This window comes from Phalangium opilio, unplaced genomic scaffold (genome assembly GCF_054372755.1).
Source record: "Phalangium opilio isolate 3A_F unplaced genomic scaffold, DU_Popi_V2 ptg000082l_1, whole genome shotgun sequence".
NCBI lineage: Eukaryota > Metazoa > Arthropoda > Arachnida > Opiliones > Phalangiidae > Phalangium > Phalangium opilio.
This window is the reverse complement of record NW_028324189.1, coordinates 11,328,941-11,344,349: the sequence shown is the minus strand read 5'-3', so window position 1 is coordinate 11,344,349 and position 15,409 is coordinate 11,328,941. Positions and strand designations below refer to the sequence as shown.

Below are 15,409 nucleotides of genomic sequence, written 5' to 3'. Positions count from 1 at the left end.
TTAGGATTATGGGTAACGGCGGGAAGCCCTATGATTGGCTATCGTTTAGAAAAAAAAAATTCCATGACGTCACCTCTTCGGGAAATAAACAAAATGGCTCCGAATCTTTTTTCGAGTTAGGAGTGAGGATGTACGTATTTGTTACAGAGCTTGGAAGTTTAAATTTACTTGTCTAATATAAAAAATTTACAAATTTTGAGCTATTGGAAATTAAATAAAGGAAAATAACACCCAGTCCTTATTTTTAGCATTACACGTTTACGGAATTGTCGCTCGATTCTTCCGAACATAGTGAACAAAATTTTAAGCCTTGGCCTAATTATGGACGAAATATCAACAACAAGCTTAGCTGATGACAATGATGAAGCTATATTCTCGGCAAGAGTCGGTGGCACCCTTAGATTCTCAGATCCAAATGGAGAAGAAAGTGTACTGGGTACTAGCTTCTCATCAGAAGCAGGATCTGAATCTGGTGCAACATCCTCCAGTGCCATAAGTAATACCATTCTTAATCTTTGTTGACAAACCTTAACACCTTTGATGGCTGCCTAGGATCATGGTCAAAATGCTCAATACCCAGTAGTACTCCTGTTAGTTCAACAAATAATGTATCTCCAAAACGTGGACCTCAAAGAGTTACCTTTGAAATTATATCAGCGAGAACAGTTACTCAAGGGAGGAAGAAATTTGTGGTATGGTTGATGAATAGGGACTTGGCAGTACTACATCATGCAACGTCAGGCTACCTTCCACTAGTGCTAAAAAACATACCAGGAGGAGGGGCTCATGTAGCTTTCATTCTGTTAAAAAAACATACCATAATGGCGCTGGGGGCGGAGTTAAGCCTGAATTGCCAAGTCCCTATAGTGCTTTTTAAGGGTATCATAATCATTTATGTATTTTTACAGAGCTACACTTTATTGGTAAAAAGGGTACCAGGTTTAGAACGTAAACCAGGTGTTCTAGAACGTCGGTACTCTGATTTTCTCAACTTATACCAATCGTTAAAAAAGCACTATCCAACTGCTTGGACTGATTTCCCGTTCCCAAGAAAAGCCCTATTGGGAAATTTTACGGCCGAAGTTATAACAGAAAGAAGTGTTGCTTTTCAACATTTATTAGCTTACGCTTTTTCCTTCAAAGAAATGAGATTCTCAAATGAACTCGCGGAGTTTTTATATACTAGGGAAATTGAAGAAGCTCACAGATTAATGAAATCTGGACATTTTGAAGATGCTTCGATTATTTTTGAAAACACGTATTTTGTGCAAGAAAAAGCTTTAGGGGAAGGACATTATTTAACTTACACGACAATCTGTAATCTGATAGCTTGTTTGAATGCCGTGGACAATGTTACCGAAGCTCAAAAATACGCGGAATTGGCATTAGCTCAATCCCGTAACCACGAAAATAGTGATTTAACCCTGACACTTTTAGTTTTGAGTCTCAGATTATTTTGGGCGGTTGGTAAAGATAAAAGAGAGTTAGAAGAAAGAGTTCAAGATATTAGAAAACGAGGGATCAATACCGATAAACTGCCCACCCTTTTGGAATTAGTTTTGAAAAAGGAACCACCACCTGTCACAAAAGTTGTTGGCAATTATAACTAGTCAATTTCTCAGGCGACAAACAAAGATTAAAATCACCTCAGTGCTTTCATTTTAATTCCAAGTTTGATCCCAATTAAATAAATAAAATTAAAATTAAATAACCCAAAGTTTCATTTCATAATTGCCAAAAGAATTTTAAGTTCTACTTCACTTTAAGTGTTTTTTTTTATAATTAATTTATAAATATTTTGTAAAATTATATGTTTTTTGCTGATATTCTTATGTATCTCTTGTATTTTTAAGCATAATTAATTTTATATTTACTTTACCTCTTATAAAGGTGTTTAAAATAAAATTTAAACAAAGCTACTATAGGCCTAACTTCTTTAAAGGGAGGGTGAAGTAGAAAATCAAGTGATTTTTTATCGATTTTTCTACTAATTATAAGACCAGTCTGCATAGTGAAACATTCAGGAAATACCAGCTCCGAATGATTTTAAAATTATTTCAAATTAGGTTCAGATTTTAAGGATAATTTTAAACAAGGACTGCCGACCAATCGCGTAACGCCCTGCCTTTTTGCTAACAAAATTCTCGTGGCACGTTCCATGTCTCGCGCCACGATTGTCAATTTGCGCGCCTAATTTTATCAAATCTCGTGATAAATTTCATTCGACACGGAAAGTGCCATGAGAATTTTGTTAATAAAAAGGCAGGGCGTTACGCGATTGGTCGGAGGATCTTATTTAAAATTATCCTTAAAATCTGAACCTAATTTGAACTTTAAAATCATTCGGAGTTGGTATTTCCTGAATGTTTCACTATGCAGACTGGTCTTATAATTAGTAGAAGAATCGATAAAAAATCACTTGATTTTCTACTTCACCCTCCCTTTAAAGGAAGGTTAATTAATTAATTAATTAAACCAAAAAGTCAGAGATTATAAAAAAAAATCGTTATTTATTTTGTAACGATTAATTACTAAGCTATATATATATATATATAATTAAAGTTAATATATATATTCTCTTAAGAAGAGAAATTCATTAAGAAACTTAATATAAAGTAATGTTAACCCACGCGGAACTAGCTTAATAATTAATAATTAATATTCTATTCTCAAAAACGGAAACAGAAACTTCAAAATAGGAACAAAAATTTTGTACCAATTTATGAAAATTTATTTTAAAATTTCTATTAGATAATTAATTACTCTCTAAAATAACTTGGGAGGAAATAAATCAATATTTTGGCACGTGAATCTAATTAATATAATTAACTTTAGACTAACTAGTAATTAGTTTAAACTTGTGCCTAATAAAATTAAAAAATAGAACTAAACATTCCATATCAGGCTGTAAAAAAAATGGTTTAATCGGACCAAATTGAAATTAAATTAATTAAGGACTTTAGATCTACACTTTAGATTGGAAGGGAAAATAAAATTTGAAAAAATACTATATGACGCATAATGTTTTGATAGTTTTAGATAAAATATAAATTGTGTATTTGATGTGCCATTGATATACTTGAAACAAAAGCTAAATGTATAAATTAGATAAAAAAATAGGCTTAGCTAAGCTAGGGGTCAATGGTCATGATAATGTTCCAGAAGAATCTCAATGTTTTCCCCGTTTTTTTTTTTTTGTTTGTTGAGTATTTTACAATTTTTTTTCTTGACATGGAAAGATAATTTAATAAAATTAAATTGTGAATTTAAATAAAAAGATTTTGAAAATAATTTTTGGAGTTTTTAATAATATTTAACCTAAGCCTTAGCGTCGTGGCAGTCAATATGAATTTATGGGAGGCTTATGAATGCTGCTTTCAGTGTCTGTCTTTCTTAAAGGGTCTCTAAAGAAGTTGGAATTTTTTTTGAAAACGTCGTTATTGACGTCACAATCCCCGGGGGGGGGGGGTGAGCAAAACGAAAGTCTTTCCTTCTAGCAAACGCAGCGGGGGTCTCGGACTCTCGCGGGTCAGAACTGGGGAAACGCCGAAGCAGGGCGGCACTCAACCAATCACAAGAGAGGGGAGGATGGGTCGGGCGAGTTTTTTTAAATAAAAATTCAACGGTCCGCCGACCTCTTTACAGTCCCTTTAATAAACATAATTTTAGGTGGTTTGTTGTGGGTCTGTGGAATTAGGCTAACACAATGGACATCAGCAAAAGTCCTTACTGACTAACTGACCAACGCCCTGCCCCCCCCCACCCCATATTTAGTACACTTTGAAAACAAATGATCTAAAGTTTGTAAAATGACTTGAAAAACAGCAATGTTAAAGAGGGTGGTTGTCGTAGACTTCTCTGGGTTTATGGTTGTGCATTTTAACAAAACTACGATGAAACTATATGCAAGAGATAAATATTGTTGACTAGCCTTGAAGCGAAAAGGGTCCCAGGGAAGAGGAACTTCGGGGTGAGGGATTTTGAACAAGATAGATGACTCTAAGCGGGGAGAAGAAAAACTAGCAATTTATAACTCCTCTCACAAAAGAACGAGCAAATGTTAGGAAGAAAACCCAGCCTCTTCCCACCTACTTCATCTTAGAAAGGCTTAAACTAAAATAAAAAAGAGTGAAATTTACGATTGCCCGTGTTTAATAACCCGTTTAGTAATTAAAAATGAATGAAGGCTACGATTTTCAGCTTCAAATAATACTCTATAAGAGTTGAGGGTAATTAAAACTAATTGAAGGTTTTAACAAGATACATAAATCGGGGAAAGAATGGCTCAGAAACTTCGGAGAGTAACTTTAGTAAATTAAGTGTTTACAAAAGAAAAATCAGATTTTATTTCGACGGTTATGAAATTGAAACGAGGCCATTAAATTAAAGAAATTTTAGGATTATTTGTTTCTATCAAAATTACCCCTATTTCAAGTGTTAATGCATCATCAGAATTGGGACTATATCAAGTGTTAATATGTCATCAGTATTAGGCCTATTTCAAGTGTTAATGTATCATCAGAATTAGGCCTTCAGTCATTAGGTGAGTAGCCTCTCGGGGTTAGTCTTACCAAGAACCCACATATGACCTAAGAACGTCCAAGTTCAGAATAGTGCTGAAGTGGAATCAAATTATCTTATATTTTTTTTTTTTTTTTGAAAACAATTCCCGGTGGTTCACTCGTAATATCACTTTCATATTGGCAGACCCAACGCGAAAAGTGTGAACTCACGGAAACCGAAGTTCTCCGTTCTTATATGGGTTCTTGGTCTTAGCAAACCCATCAGATATCGTTCATTTTTCTTTCCATGGTAGCGATAAATAAGAAATATCCAAACAGGAAGGGAGAGAGAGAGAGAGAGAGAGAGAGAGAGAGAGAGAGAGAGAGAGAGAGAGAGAGAGAGAGAGAGAGAGAGAGGTCTGAGAGTTGAAAGAGTCTATATAACAATATTCGTAAAAGGGGGGAGGAGGGTGTGGATAAAGGTCGATCCCGTTAAAGGGGAATGTCTGGAGGGAAGAGGTTGATGGGAGGAGTCAATGGGTGCAAAAGTAAAAGGGTATAGCATGCAGGACGAGGAAGGCGGAGAAGCGTGATGAGGAAAAGGGGGAAATCCCTCTTTCCGATCGCTTTCGGATGTCTCGCTTCCTTTTCAATCCAAGTGGTGCGAAGACCAAATTGTTGTCTAGAAGAATCCACTCTCTAACTCGAGCCAACACTGCCTCCCATATTTCCCGGACTCCCGTAGCTTCCTAATGGCTCTTACAACTATACCACGCCAAACCTTCCAGCTCCATTAAAATCTAACTAAGGTCTACGCCATAACGTTTCGGCTATATAGAAAATATTAATTTCTAATATTTACACCCACCGATGTTGTTAATTTAAAAACGTAGCTTTTACGGTACTAGATGCACTAAGTTTTTACGACTAATTTAAATGAAATTAATTGTAAAAAGGGTACGAAAACGTAGGCCTAATATATCTGAAGTATTTACAAAATTCATTTTAAGATTAGGTTCTTTTGTGAATTTTAGACTTAAGAAAATTAAGGAACTAATTGTGTTGTATTATTAAGGTTTTTATATGTTTTAGGACATTTTTTATTAAACTCTACGTAGAATTTAATCATAAATTAGTATAAAGTTAACATATTTTTGTTTTGTTTTTTTAAAAAAAAGGAGAAGCTAGCCCCTGGTAGTTTGTTTCGCCCTGAGAATTGGTTTTTAGCAGGAACAACATTTCTACAGGCGCGATCATATGTCGATCAGCTGTCATTGTACATAATTGTAAATAGTTTTCTTGTTGACTTTGTAACGTGTAAATATTAATTTAGTGTTTTTTTATTGTACGACATTTAATGCTTTGTTTTAGTTTTTTTTTTTTTTTTATTATTTTCGGACCTGTGAACCCACGTTAGAGGGTTCCTCCCTGTTCCAAAAGGGATTTGTAATCAAAAGGGTCAATAAACCATTCATTCATTCATTCATTGATAGAAAATACATGGACATTTTAAACCCTAAATTCAGGCTTCCCCTTTGGGTCTTCAAATACTAAAATACACACCTGAACATTCTTAAAATCCTACCCAACTCTTTAAACTCTATGTCTATGAACAAAGCGTAACGCGTGTAAGTTTAAATTCTAAAAAAAGATGAAGGGACGCGATAGTTTTTCATTGTTCCTTGACTCCTACAACGTCAAAGGTCACTAAAGTTTTAGGTATTTCCTAGTTAACTAATCCGCGGTTAGTCGTGACAGGTAATAATGGTTTATAGTATAAATGGAGTCGAATATTCGGGCCTCGAGTCTTAGTTTGGTCCATGGTCGTAAAGTGGCGCGGCTTGTCTGAGCGCTTCCGCTAGCGGTGTGTCACCGGAAGCGGCTCCATTAGCAGCGGCCCGCTTCTCTATCTATATCGCCTCTTGGTCCAACAATCCCCTTCCACCATCCCCCTCTTCTATTACCGATCCTCTCATTCTCTTCCGAAATTTGAAAAAAAAACTAACTCCCGCCCCCTTTGTCAGCTTCTAACATCACTACAATCTCGTTTCGACATCAAAAAACCTCACCTCCCCTTCACTATATGTCGTAAAAGAATTTCCCGCCATTTTTCTCTTAGAGAGGAGTTAGGCCTAATCAAAACGTCAATTTCTTCATTGTACTGTATACGCACGTGGACCTTCTTTTTCAAATAAAATCGCGTGCTAAGAAATGAAAAAGAAGCTCGTGCATGGGTAAATTTCCCACCAAATTCCCAAAAAGAGTTGGTCACGGAAAAATCTAGGATTCTTTTAGACCGATCACCGGTATTTGCGAAGGAAAAATCAATCATTTTAGTACTTTGGTCTTTCCTCTAACCTTTCATTGACTATAACAACCAGATTCTTTACGTGTCTATAGTTCCGTTCCAAAATAATTTTAGCTTAGATGTCTTAACCAAGAATTTAAAGCTAAGCCTAAAAAATTGGTTTTTAGAACCGAAAAGAAAGTTCACGCTGATAGTAAATAGACTGCCTATTTAAGTATATATTTTAGAAAGGTAAAGATTGATAAGGATATAGAGAGAGCTCGATTCGGTATAAGAGAGAAAAGAGAGAGAGAGGTTTTTGGTATCGAATAGCAACGGTCGTTGCGTTCGCGTAAATGCTTGAACCGGGCAAGCTTGGCTTCTTTTACCGGAAATGCTGAGTCAGCCGGAAGTTAGGCGATTCCCCGACCTGAATAATATAGTTTTGCGTTTCGCCAACACACCCATACCAACATCTCTCTCTCTCTCTCTCTCTCTCTCTCTCTCTCTCTCTCTTCAGAATGAAAAAGAGGAGATCGACACAAAATAAAATATATGAAATCAAAATAGTACTTGCTATGTACAAGAATATGTTAACCCAGCTTTACTATAACAATAAACTGGTCAATCGTTTCAAAATTATTAAGTTTAAACATACTTTATAAAACTACCAACGAGAAATTTCCAATTTTTATAATTGAAAGGTCTTTTAGAATATAGGGGTCAACTAAAACCGCAATCTGACTTTATAAACCCACGCACCAATCCTTAAAACAAGCCTGTCAAATATTCCCCTACGCGGGGTCCCTTGGGTCCTTTCGTCAGCTAGCCCTAACTTGTATAAACCACAAAGCTCAGTTCAGCTCAGCTCAGCTTCCCCAAGGGTTTAGGTTAAAACACCCGATGAAATGTTCCCGGAATCCCAGGGGATATTGAAAGGGGGACCTACGGGGAAACATCCAAGACTTTATAGACGGTCCCTTGGATTACCTTATCCTTTTAAGAAGAGGACGTCTTTTCCATCTGAAAGGAAAGGGCTTCGCGGAAGGTTGACGGAATAACTCGAGTCCCCAGGGAAAAGCGCGCGTGATTGCCACGTGAAAAAGACAGAAGTCACCCAATGAATTAAGAGATTGGCTTGCTTTTTGGGAAAATTTCCCGCGTGTTTTTTATAGGGTCTTCATATTAAAATTCACGAGATAAAATAAGCTAAATTTAAGCCTATTTTGCATATACGTAAAATGAAAGATATTAGTTGAATTATTAAATAAAATAAAACTAAATTTAATTTAATTTCGCTTGATATTCCCTTTATAGGGGTATGTTACCAAAAATTTTAAGAAAATTCTTTTCTATTCTACATTAGATTTTCGGTATTTCGCAGACGAATAAAGAAGAGCGTCTGCTTTTATATCTAAAAGGATTTTTTACCTTTTTTTATTATTATTATTTTTTTTGGGTATTTTTCGACTTTTACTGTCGCAATGCGGTATTGGGTTTTAAAATTCTCAAAATAAGGCGTGCGATATTAAAAAAGTAACTGTTTCATATTTGCGCGTGCCTTCATTACGTTTTTATTATCTAATTTAGGCCTGTTTTAGGCTTAATTCGAACATAAAAAAGCTCATTTATGAGTCAGAATTCGGAAGACCTTTATACCCACGAAGGTGTATGTAAAGGTAATGGTCTCTAATTTATTTCGCAATTGTTAAAGACGACACGTGTCCACCGTCACGACATATTCCCCTTGTCACGACACGGGCGCGCGCCAACCATTTCTGTAGTTACGCTCATAAACAATAAAGATGCGGTTATACCCGTCAGTTTTTTCCCGCCAAAAAGAAACGAAAAAAAACACGTATCTAACCCTAATTTGGTTCATATAGAAGAGAAGAAAAAAAAAAACAACCTTCGCTGTGCCTAATGGATAATGGTTCATTACTGTATACCTGAGCTCAAAAGGGGATCCAAATATCTTGGCATTGCCGGCCGGCGACGTTCGGACTTCCCAATTGCCTATTTTAACTTCAGGAAAAAATGTCGGAAACGTCGCATCCGGGCCGAGCTGAAGTGCGGTTTCCGGAAATCAGGACTTTTACTGACTCGAAACCCGCCGTCTCATATAATATAAAAGGATGAATTCCCGGCATTATTTCATGAAGTTTGAGTTAAAACAGTAAGAAATAGGTATAATCAGAAGGAGATAATAGAAGAAGCGTGACACTCTGCTATGTAACATGATTCTTCCCAGGCTCACTCCACCCTTTTTGTTTGCTCTCCTGAATGCTTATCAAACTTCAGATGGGTATATAACTATCGCACCGTGCAGGGTGAATTCTATAACTGTTTGGTATTTACTAAATCCTCAGCAATAAACCCACAAACCTTGATTGTCTTGACGTGATGGGACAAAAACACACAGCGCATGTGCCTTGGCAATAGTTAAGCCATAAGTTCATAAGATATGCTCCATAAGTTTGTCACTGGTTAATGAGAGCCTGTCATGAAGTAACGTAGGTCATAGATTCGAGGTAAAGCAAGGTACGCCTGGTAAGGCGCTGTCAAAGGCTTAGTATACAGACTAAATTTGAAGATGGAAGTCCTGCAAAATTAACCACCAAGTGTAGGACTTCAATTCTTGCTTCCGTCGCTCTTGCTCGAACTAGCTCCAACTGTCTCTTTCATTACGAAGTATAGGAAGTGTCATACTTATGGAACATATCACTTATAAACTTATGTTAATCGCAAATAGAGGGAACTATTTATCGCGTATAAACGTGATTTGTTTTAATAACCTTGCTCCTAATGTAAAATGATGTTGGGAAGAATCATGTTACAATTACGAATTACCCCGCTTTGTGATTGGTACACTTCTCTCGAAGAGAAGTATTATGTACTTCTGATAGAAGCTAGGAGAAGCTCAATATGGACCTGGGTGAATTCTTGATTGTTTTAACGGAACGTTATTAATACTATATTCATGAAAGGATTGTATAAATCCTTGATAAAAGTTTTTTAACGAAAAAATCTTGTCGGGGAGTATAGAGCGCGAACGGGCGACCTTTTCGGACATTTTCCAAACTTCTCCTATGCGAAAATTTTTCCCGCCTTTTTTTTTCCTCCTTTTCCCGCCAAAAAGCTCGAGGAAAGCCGTCGTCGGTACTCGCGCGCGGGCGCGCTCTTTTCTCCGTGCAACCGTCCACCTCCCTTTAATCGGAAACCGGAAACATTACAGGACTTCCCTCCCGGAAAGTTCCAGAACTCGGCCAATGCGTCGAGGAAAAACGAAGGAGGAAAGATTAAGCCTTTTTTTCTACACCATCACCACCATTGCCTCGGAGCGACCGAGCTTTCGTTTGATAAAAATAAAAAATCTTTTTAGACTGGTTTGGTAGGAGGTTTTCGCTGAAACAATAGGATGGGGAGAGGTTCACGTGATTTAGTTCATTGAAAAGACCAAGGACTATATCGAAGTCCAACAATCGCTGCAGGATGTAATGATGTATTTTTTAACACCGATATTCTTAATTAAATAATGCGTGTTATCGATTTTGTTTATAGTGGTTTTTAGGATCGAACATCCTAACCATGTTATAAAGAGCCTTTCCGAGGGGCTTGTCACTCAGTGTAATCGGTGTACAAGGCTGTACCTTTGGTTGTACTAAATTGATGACGCGTCATCTTTAGAAGCTTCGCCCTTGTCAGTGCAAAAATTATTACGAGTAGTCCGTAATCGGTGTACAGGAACTTTAACAGTGATTAGCCCCTCGAGTCTTTCTTATCATTTCATTAAAATTACTAGTCGCAGATTTGAATGGGATGCTCTTTGGTCGAACAATTTTGAGTCGAAAGTGTAACCTCTATCTCCATTTTGTTTGCCCTAATGTGACACTGTTTTCGAGTTATGATTTGATGAGTGTTTTAGGAATGACCCCTTAATTAAATTAGAAATAATTGCCTTAATCAGTTTCTCAATTAAATTTAAATTTAGGTTAATTATTCTGTTACTAAGTTTAACCGTTAAGGCTTAGAAGTCAGGTGTCAAAACACTGTTATGATCGTAACTATTATAGTCTATTAAACTTTGAAATAAAAATCCCCAGCGTGAAGTCCGTTCTTTAATTATTTTAGGCCTAAATTAGGCCTATTTTTGGTTGCTTGATATCACTGCGTTATTTTAGTTTGGGGGGTTTGAGAGTACGCGAGAGATTCGCAGCTGTGAATCCAACTGAAATGGGATGAAGATTAATGCCATCATTTTTCTCGTGTCTTATGTCCCTCCTTTTTATACGACCATCAGATTGCGCGCCAAAAACTCTCTCCCGGACTCCAAAAAGCTCGCGCCAAAACCTTCAAGCGTGTATAGCAGCAGCGTACACCATAATATCGCCACGCGTCTCGCGCCTTTTAACATCGTCGTCGCATTTTTTGAATAGAGAGGGAACTTTTCTCGAAAACTGACCTCTTATATCTCTCCGAAAGATTACTCCCGCCCCATGCATCTTTTTCTGGACCAAAAATGGCCCCCATCAGCTTCAACTTTCTCTCTACGCCAAGCATGAAGCTAGGGTCCGTTCGCGCCCATATCTATATCCATCCAAGAATAGAAAGAGCCGCGGTCTTTTAGATGCCCGAGCTAGAGAAGCCAACGAGAATGTAACGTAAGACGTGGTCCCGAAAAAGGCCTAATGCCTTTACGCAAGGTTGAACCTTTCATCCAATATTTTTCCGATGTCTCCATATAGCGTGGCGTGGTTAGCTCGCCACTCTATTGTTAAGAACGTGGATGCCGTTTTGTACCTCGCTCTCCTCTAGAAAGGTTAAGCCTTGCACTTTTTTAAACCTCGTAGATATGCAAAGTTCCACCAAGAAGCGATATTTAGTTTGCTAGGGAGAAGGTATAAATTCGTGCCACATTTCTAGCTTTATCTCCAGTCCAAACGTATAGTAGGTCCGGAGTTATTCCCCGTCTCTGAATTACAACCAGCATCTCATTGGTTCTTGAAAACATGAGCGGCTAAATGCGCGCCTGTTTTTGTTATAATCAAGGCTTATCAACTGAATAAATTTCCCCCTTTTCCAAACCATTACTAAAATGGGTATGTTTTTACCTCAAAATATTGCTACTTTCCCAAATTATTGCTAATTAGCTTGTTTATTGTCACCTTTTTCCACAATATTGTTATTTTACGTCATTTTTGACCTAAAAAGAGGCGCACTTTTAGCCACTCGTTTGAAAACTCACGTCAGCGCGACACGAATGACGAAAATTACGTATTTTCCGACTTAGGAGAGGCCTCCTTTTACTTCCCCCCTTGTATTTTGAAAGGGGGACTGGGACTATGGCGCGCGAATACTTAGGCATCTTATACCTTCTCCCTAATAAACTAGATATCACTTCTTGATTCCACCATTTTTTATACTTATTTCATTGCAGAACCTTTCTAATAATAACAAGGGCTTTCTCACTTACCATATACTTAAGTTAAAATTACGCTTTGAGGTTGGTTTTTTTTGTAGAATATATTTCTTTTTTGTCAAGAGATCTAGCGCAAAAATTCTCGCCAAATGTCTTTGTTGTTGGATATAAGAGAAGATTTTGAACGAATATAAAAATGGCCAGCCCAAAATATTTCAAGTGGAAGAAGGTAACGAGAAGTTTCCGTTTGAGGGGCATGGTACGGAATATAAAAAAAATATATAAAATAACTTTCGTACGATATAACTTCTTTAGAAACTTAACTACTAAACTAAAAAAAATATGCAAAACTTTTAGAGGGGAGCTAAACTTTATGTTAGGGAGAAAAAAGTTGACCTCATATGCAAGAAAATATAGCGTGTGTCAGATTTAACAAAAGAGTATTGCTTGATGTCAGGGAATGCATACAGCTACTAAGAATCATTGTGTACTAGCCATTTTCACTCAACGCAGGCACGAATTTCGTATAAAGAGCTATAGAGTAATCATTATCCATTGCCAGAAGGGGATAATAGAAGAAGGATGACACTCTGCATCCTCTTAATAATTTCGTTATGTAACGTCATTCTTCCCAGGCTCACCCTTTTTGTTGGCTTTCCCGCTCATCAAACTTCAGATGGGCATCGCACCGTGATAGGGTGAATTCTATAACTGTTTGGCACTAAATCCCCAGCAATCAGCCCACAAACCCCGTCTTGACGTGGGACAAAAATCCACAAGCGCATCTCGGCAAATAGTTAGCCACTAATGGAGTAATGATTAGGGAACTATTTATCGAGAATGTGATTCGGTTTAGTAACCTTACTCCAAATGTTCCGATGTTTGGAAGAATGACGTTACACTTACCCCCTCGAAGAGAAGCATTATATACTTCAGCTATTACGAATTTTACCTCGCAATACATAGTGTGCAGGCATGGAGAATTCCTACCATTAACACAAGGAGACCAAGCGACTTAAAGCGTAAAATCGTCTGCTATTTTACGCTCTAAGTTGCCTGGTCTCCTTGTGCAAATGGTATGAATCCTCCTTGCGTGTAAACTATGTATAAATATATTGCACCTTACACGTGCCAAGTAACTCGAGGTGCTATACTAACGAATGAAATCACAGTTAAAAATACGTCACAATTACGAGGCGTCACGGATAGTAAGTTCTCAATTAGGCCCGCCCACAAAACCCGAGTTGAAATTAAAGTTGGAGACATGGAAATTAACACAATGATTACAATTAACTGTATGTATTCTTTATGATGTAAGTCCTTTTCTACTGACCAAGGTAATCAATGCCCCTTTACCCATGAAGTTGAAACTAAAGATTTGCTTGGACTACTTTTAAATTTGTTGTAAAGTATTCAAATTTCAAATAAATCTGTAATAGATATTTTATTGGAAATTTAAAACTTAAAGCAATAAATTCGGTCACAAACTCATCCCACTCTTCGTTACATCCCCTAAATTGCGTGACGCTGTTTATGAATGTTCCCTAATAATGCTCCAGCATTCATTGACTTCCCAGAAGCCCTCGCGCGAAATTACAAGCGATTAGATACCATTCGTTAGCCTTAAATATGAAATCAACTCCTATTCAAAAATCTCGAGTCGCAATCAAGAATCACTGCGCGTGAACTTAGAACCAGATTTAATCTCGCGAGTAACGACCCATCTTGAAAACCTACCACACTCAAAACGCCGTGGTACACGCTTCTTCAATCGGCCTTAAAAATTACCCATTCCCGCCTTTGATAGTGGTATAAACTTATACTTAAAAAGGGTCCGAAAGTTCTATGAATCTTTTATGTGGGAAATGAGAGCGTCTGTTTCAACTTTCAACGTTGGATGATCGCGAGACCGTGAACTAATTGACGGGGCGATTCTATGATAATTATTACTCGTCCATAGTATCTATGAAGGCATAGCACGGTTTATGGGTTAATTTCAGTGACAAGTAACGTTAGCTAACGTATATATTAAGGTTAAAGCGCGAGCTGAAACGGGGATCATACGGTCACGGTTGTATTCGCGAAAGCCCATTTAATAAAGAGAAAAAGGGGGAGAGATAGACGTAAATGTTAACTAAAATATCATCTATTATATTAACGTTTTCGTGTCGAACGGATTTTAGAGTTCAGAAGGGGCTTATCTAATTCCAAGCTATGTATTCCCTCAGGGTTTTAACCCGTGTTGTTAGACCAGGGTGTCGAAAAAAAAAGGTCGTTCCCGCTCTATGATGTGAATCTATGGAGATTTGATTCGACTTTTTAGGCAATATTGTCATGTGTTTAGGTTAGGGACTTTCTGATTTTGTTCCGTCCGTGTTATGACAGATAATGAATGGATGAGAAAATTATACTACTAGCTCCGTCTCTCTCTCTTTCAACCCCCAAAATGGGTGACGTAACAAGGGCAACTAAGTGAAATCAAATTGGTGATGGAATACGTGGGTACCCCATTGAATTTTGAATCTATCTTTAAAAATGATTGGTTGCATAGTGTTTTTAAATAATAATTTTAGTGTATTACACAATTTAGGAAGGGAATTAGTAACAGTAGACTTGATTTCAATGCTTACTCAAGACACAAGGACCACAATTTAGGTCTAGCAGACGAGTTTAAATGGTTTCTTACAAAACAAGTGTCATTTAGGCTTAAGATACGAGTTTAAAGGCCGACTTCCATCGAAAAGAGTTCTAGCGAAATGAAAACCGAACATCGAGGCTAACAATGGAGCGACCGTGCCGATTTTCGAATCCCCGCTGGGGTAAAAGATAAAAGGGTTCTAGCTAACTGAAAGCCGTGCAATGTGGTTCTAGCGAACTAAAGGTACACAATAGAGAATTTCCTTTAGGGGAAAGCAAAATTCGAGAGGAAATAAATTTAAAAGGATTTCTATTGTACATCTTCAGTTCGCTAGAACCACATTGCACGGCTTTCAGTTCGCGAGAACCCTTCCAACTTTTGCCCCAGCGGGGCTTCGAAAATCGGCACGGTCGCTTCATTGTTAGTTTTCAGTTCGCTAGAACCCTTTTCGCTGGAAGTCGGCCTTTAAAATGCATTATAAAGGCGCAAAGGCCTTTGAAAAAGTATTTAACTAATAACCCAGCTAAAATTTAGGCCTACTTCCACAGCCTTTCCATTTAGGC

General features: G+C 37.4%; 1 protein-coding gene across 1 annotated transcript; it reads left to right on the top strand.

Moving 5' to 3' along the window:
- Snx21 (Sorting nexin 21) lies at window positions 1–3,291 on the top strand. Its single transcript, XM_089848701.1, has 4 exons — window positions 1–130; window positions 249–496; window positions 553–692; window positions 909–3,291. The coding sequence occupies exons 1-4, from the start codon at window positions 9–11 to the stop codon at window positions 1,608–1,610; spliced, it is 1,212 nt and encodes a 403-aa protein (XP_089704827.1). The 5' UTR covers window positions 1–8; the 3' UTR covers window positions 1,611–3,291.
- The last annotated feature ends 12,118 nt before the right edge of the window (window positions 3,292–15,409 follow it).

Excerpts from the sequence above, each read along its gene's own strand:
- Snx21 (XM_089848701.1), top strand. The coding sequence starts at position 9 with ATGGGTAACGGCGGGAAGCCCTATGATTGGCTATCGTTTAGAAAAAAA. Across the intron at positions 497-552 it reads AACATCCTCCAGTGCCATAA|GATCATGGTCAAAATGCTCA; the intron begins GTAATACCATTC and ends ATGGCTGCCTAG. Across the intron at positions 693-908 it reads AAGGGAGGAAGAAATTTGTG|AGCTACACTTTATTGGTAAA; the intron begins GTATGGTTGATG and ends GTATTTTTACAG.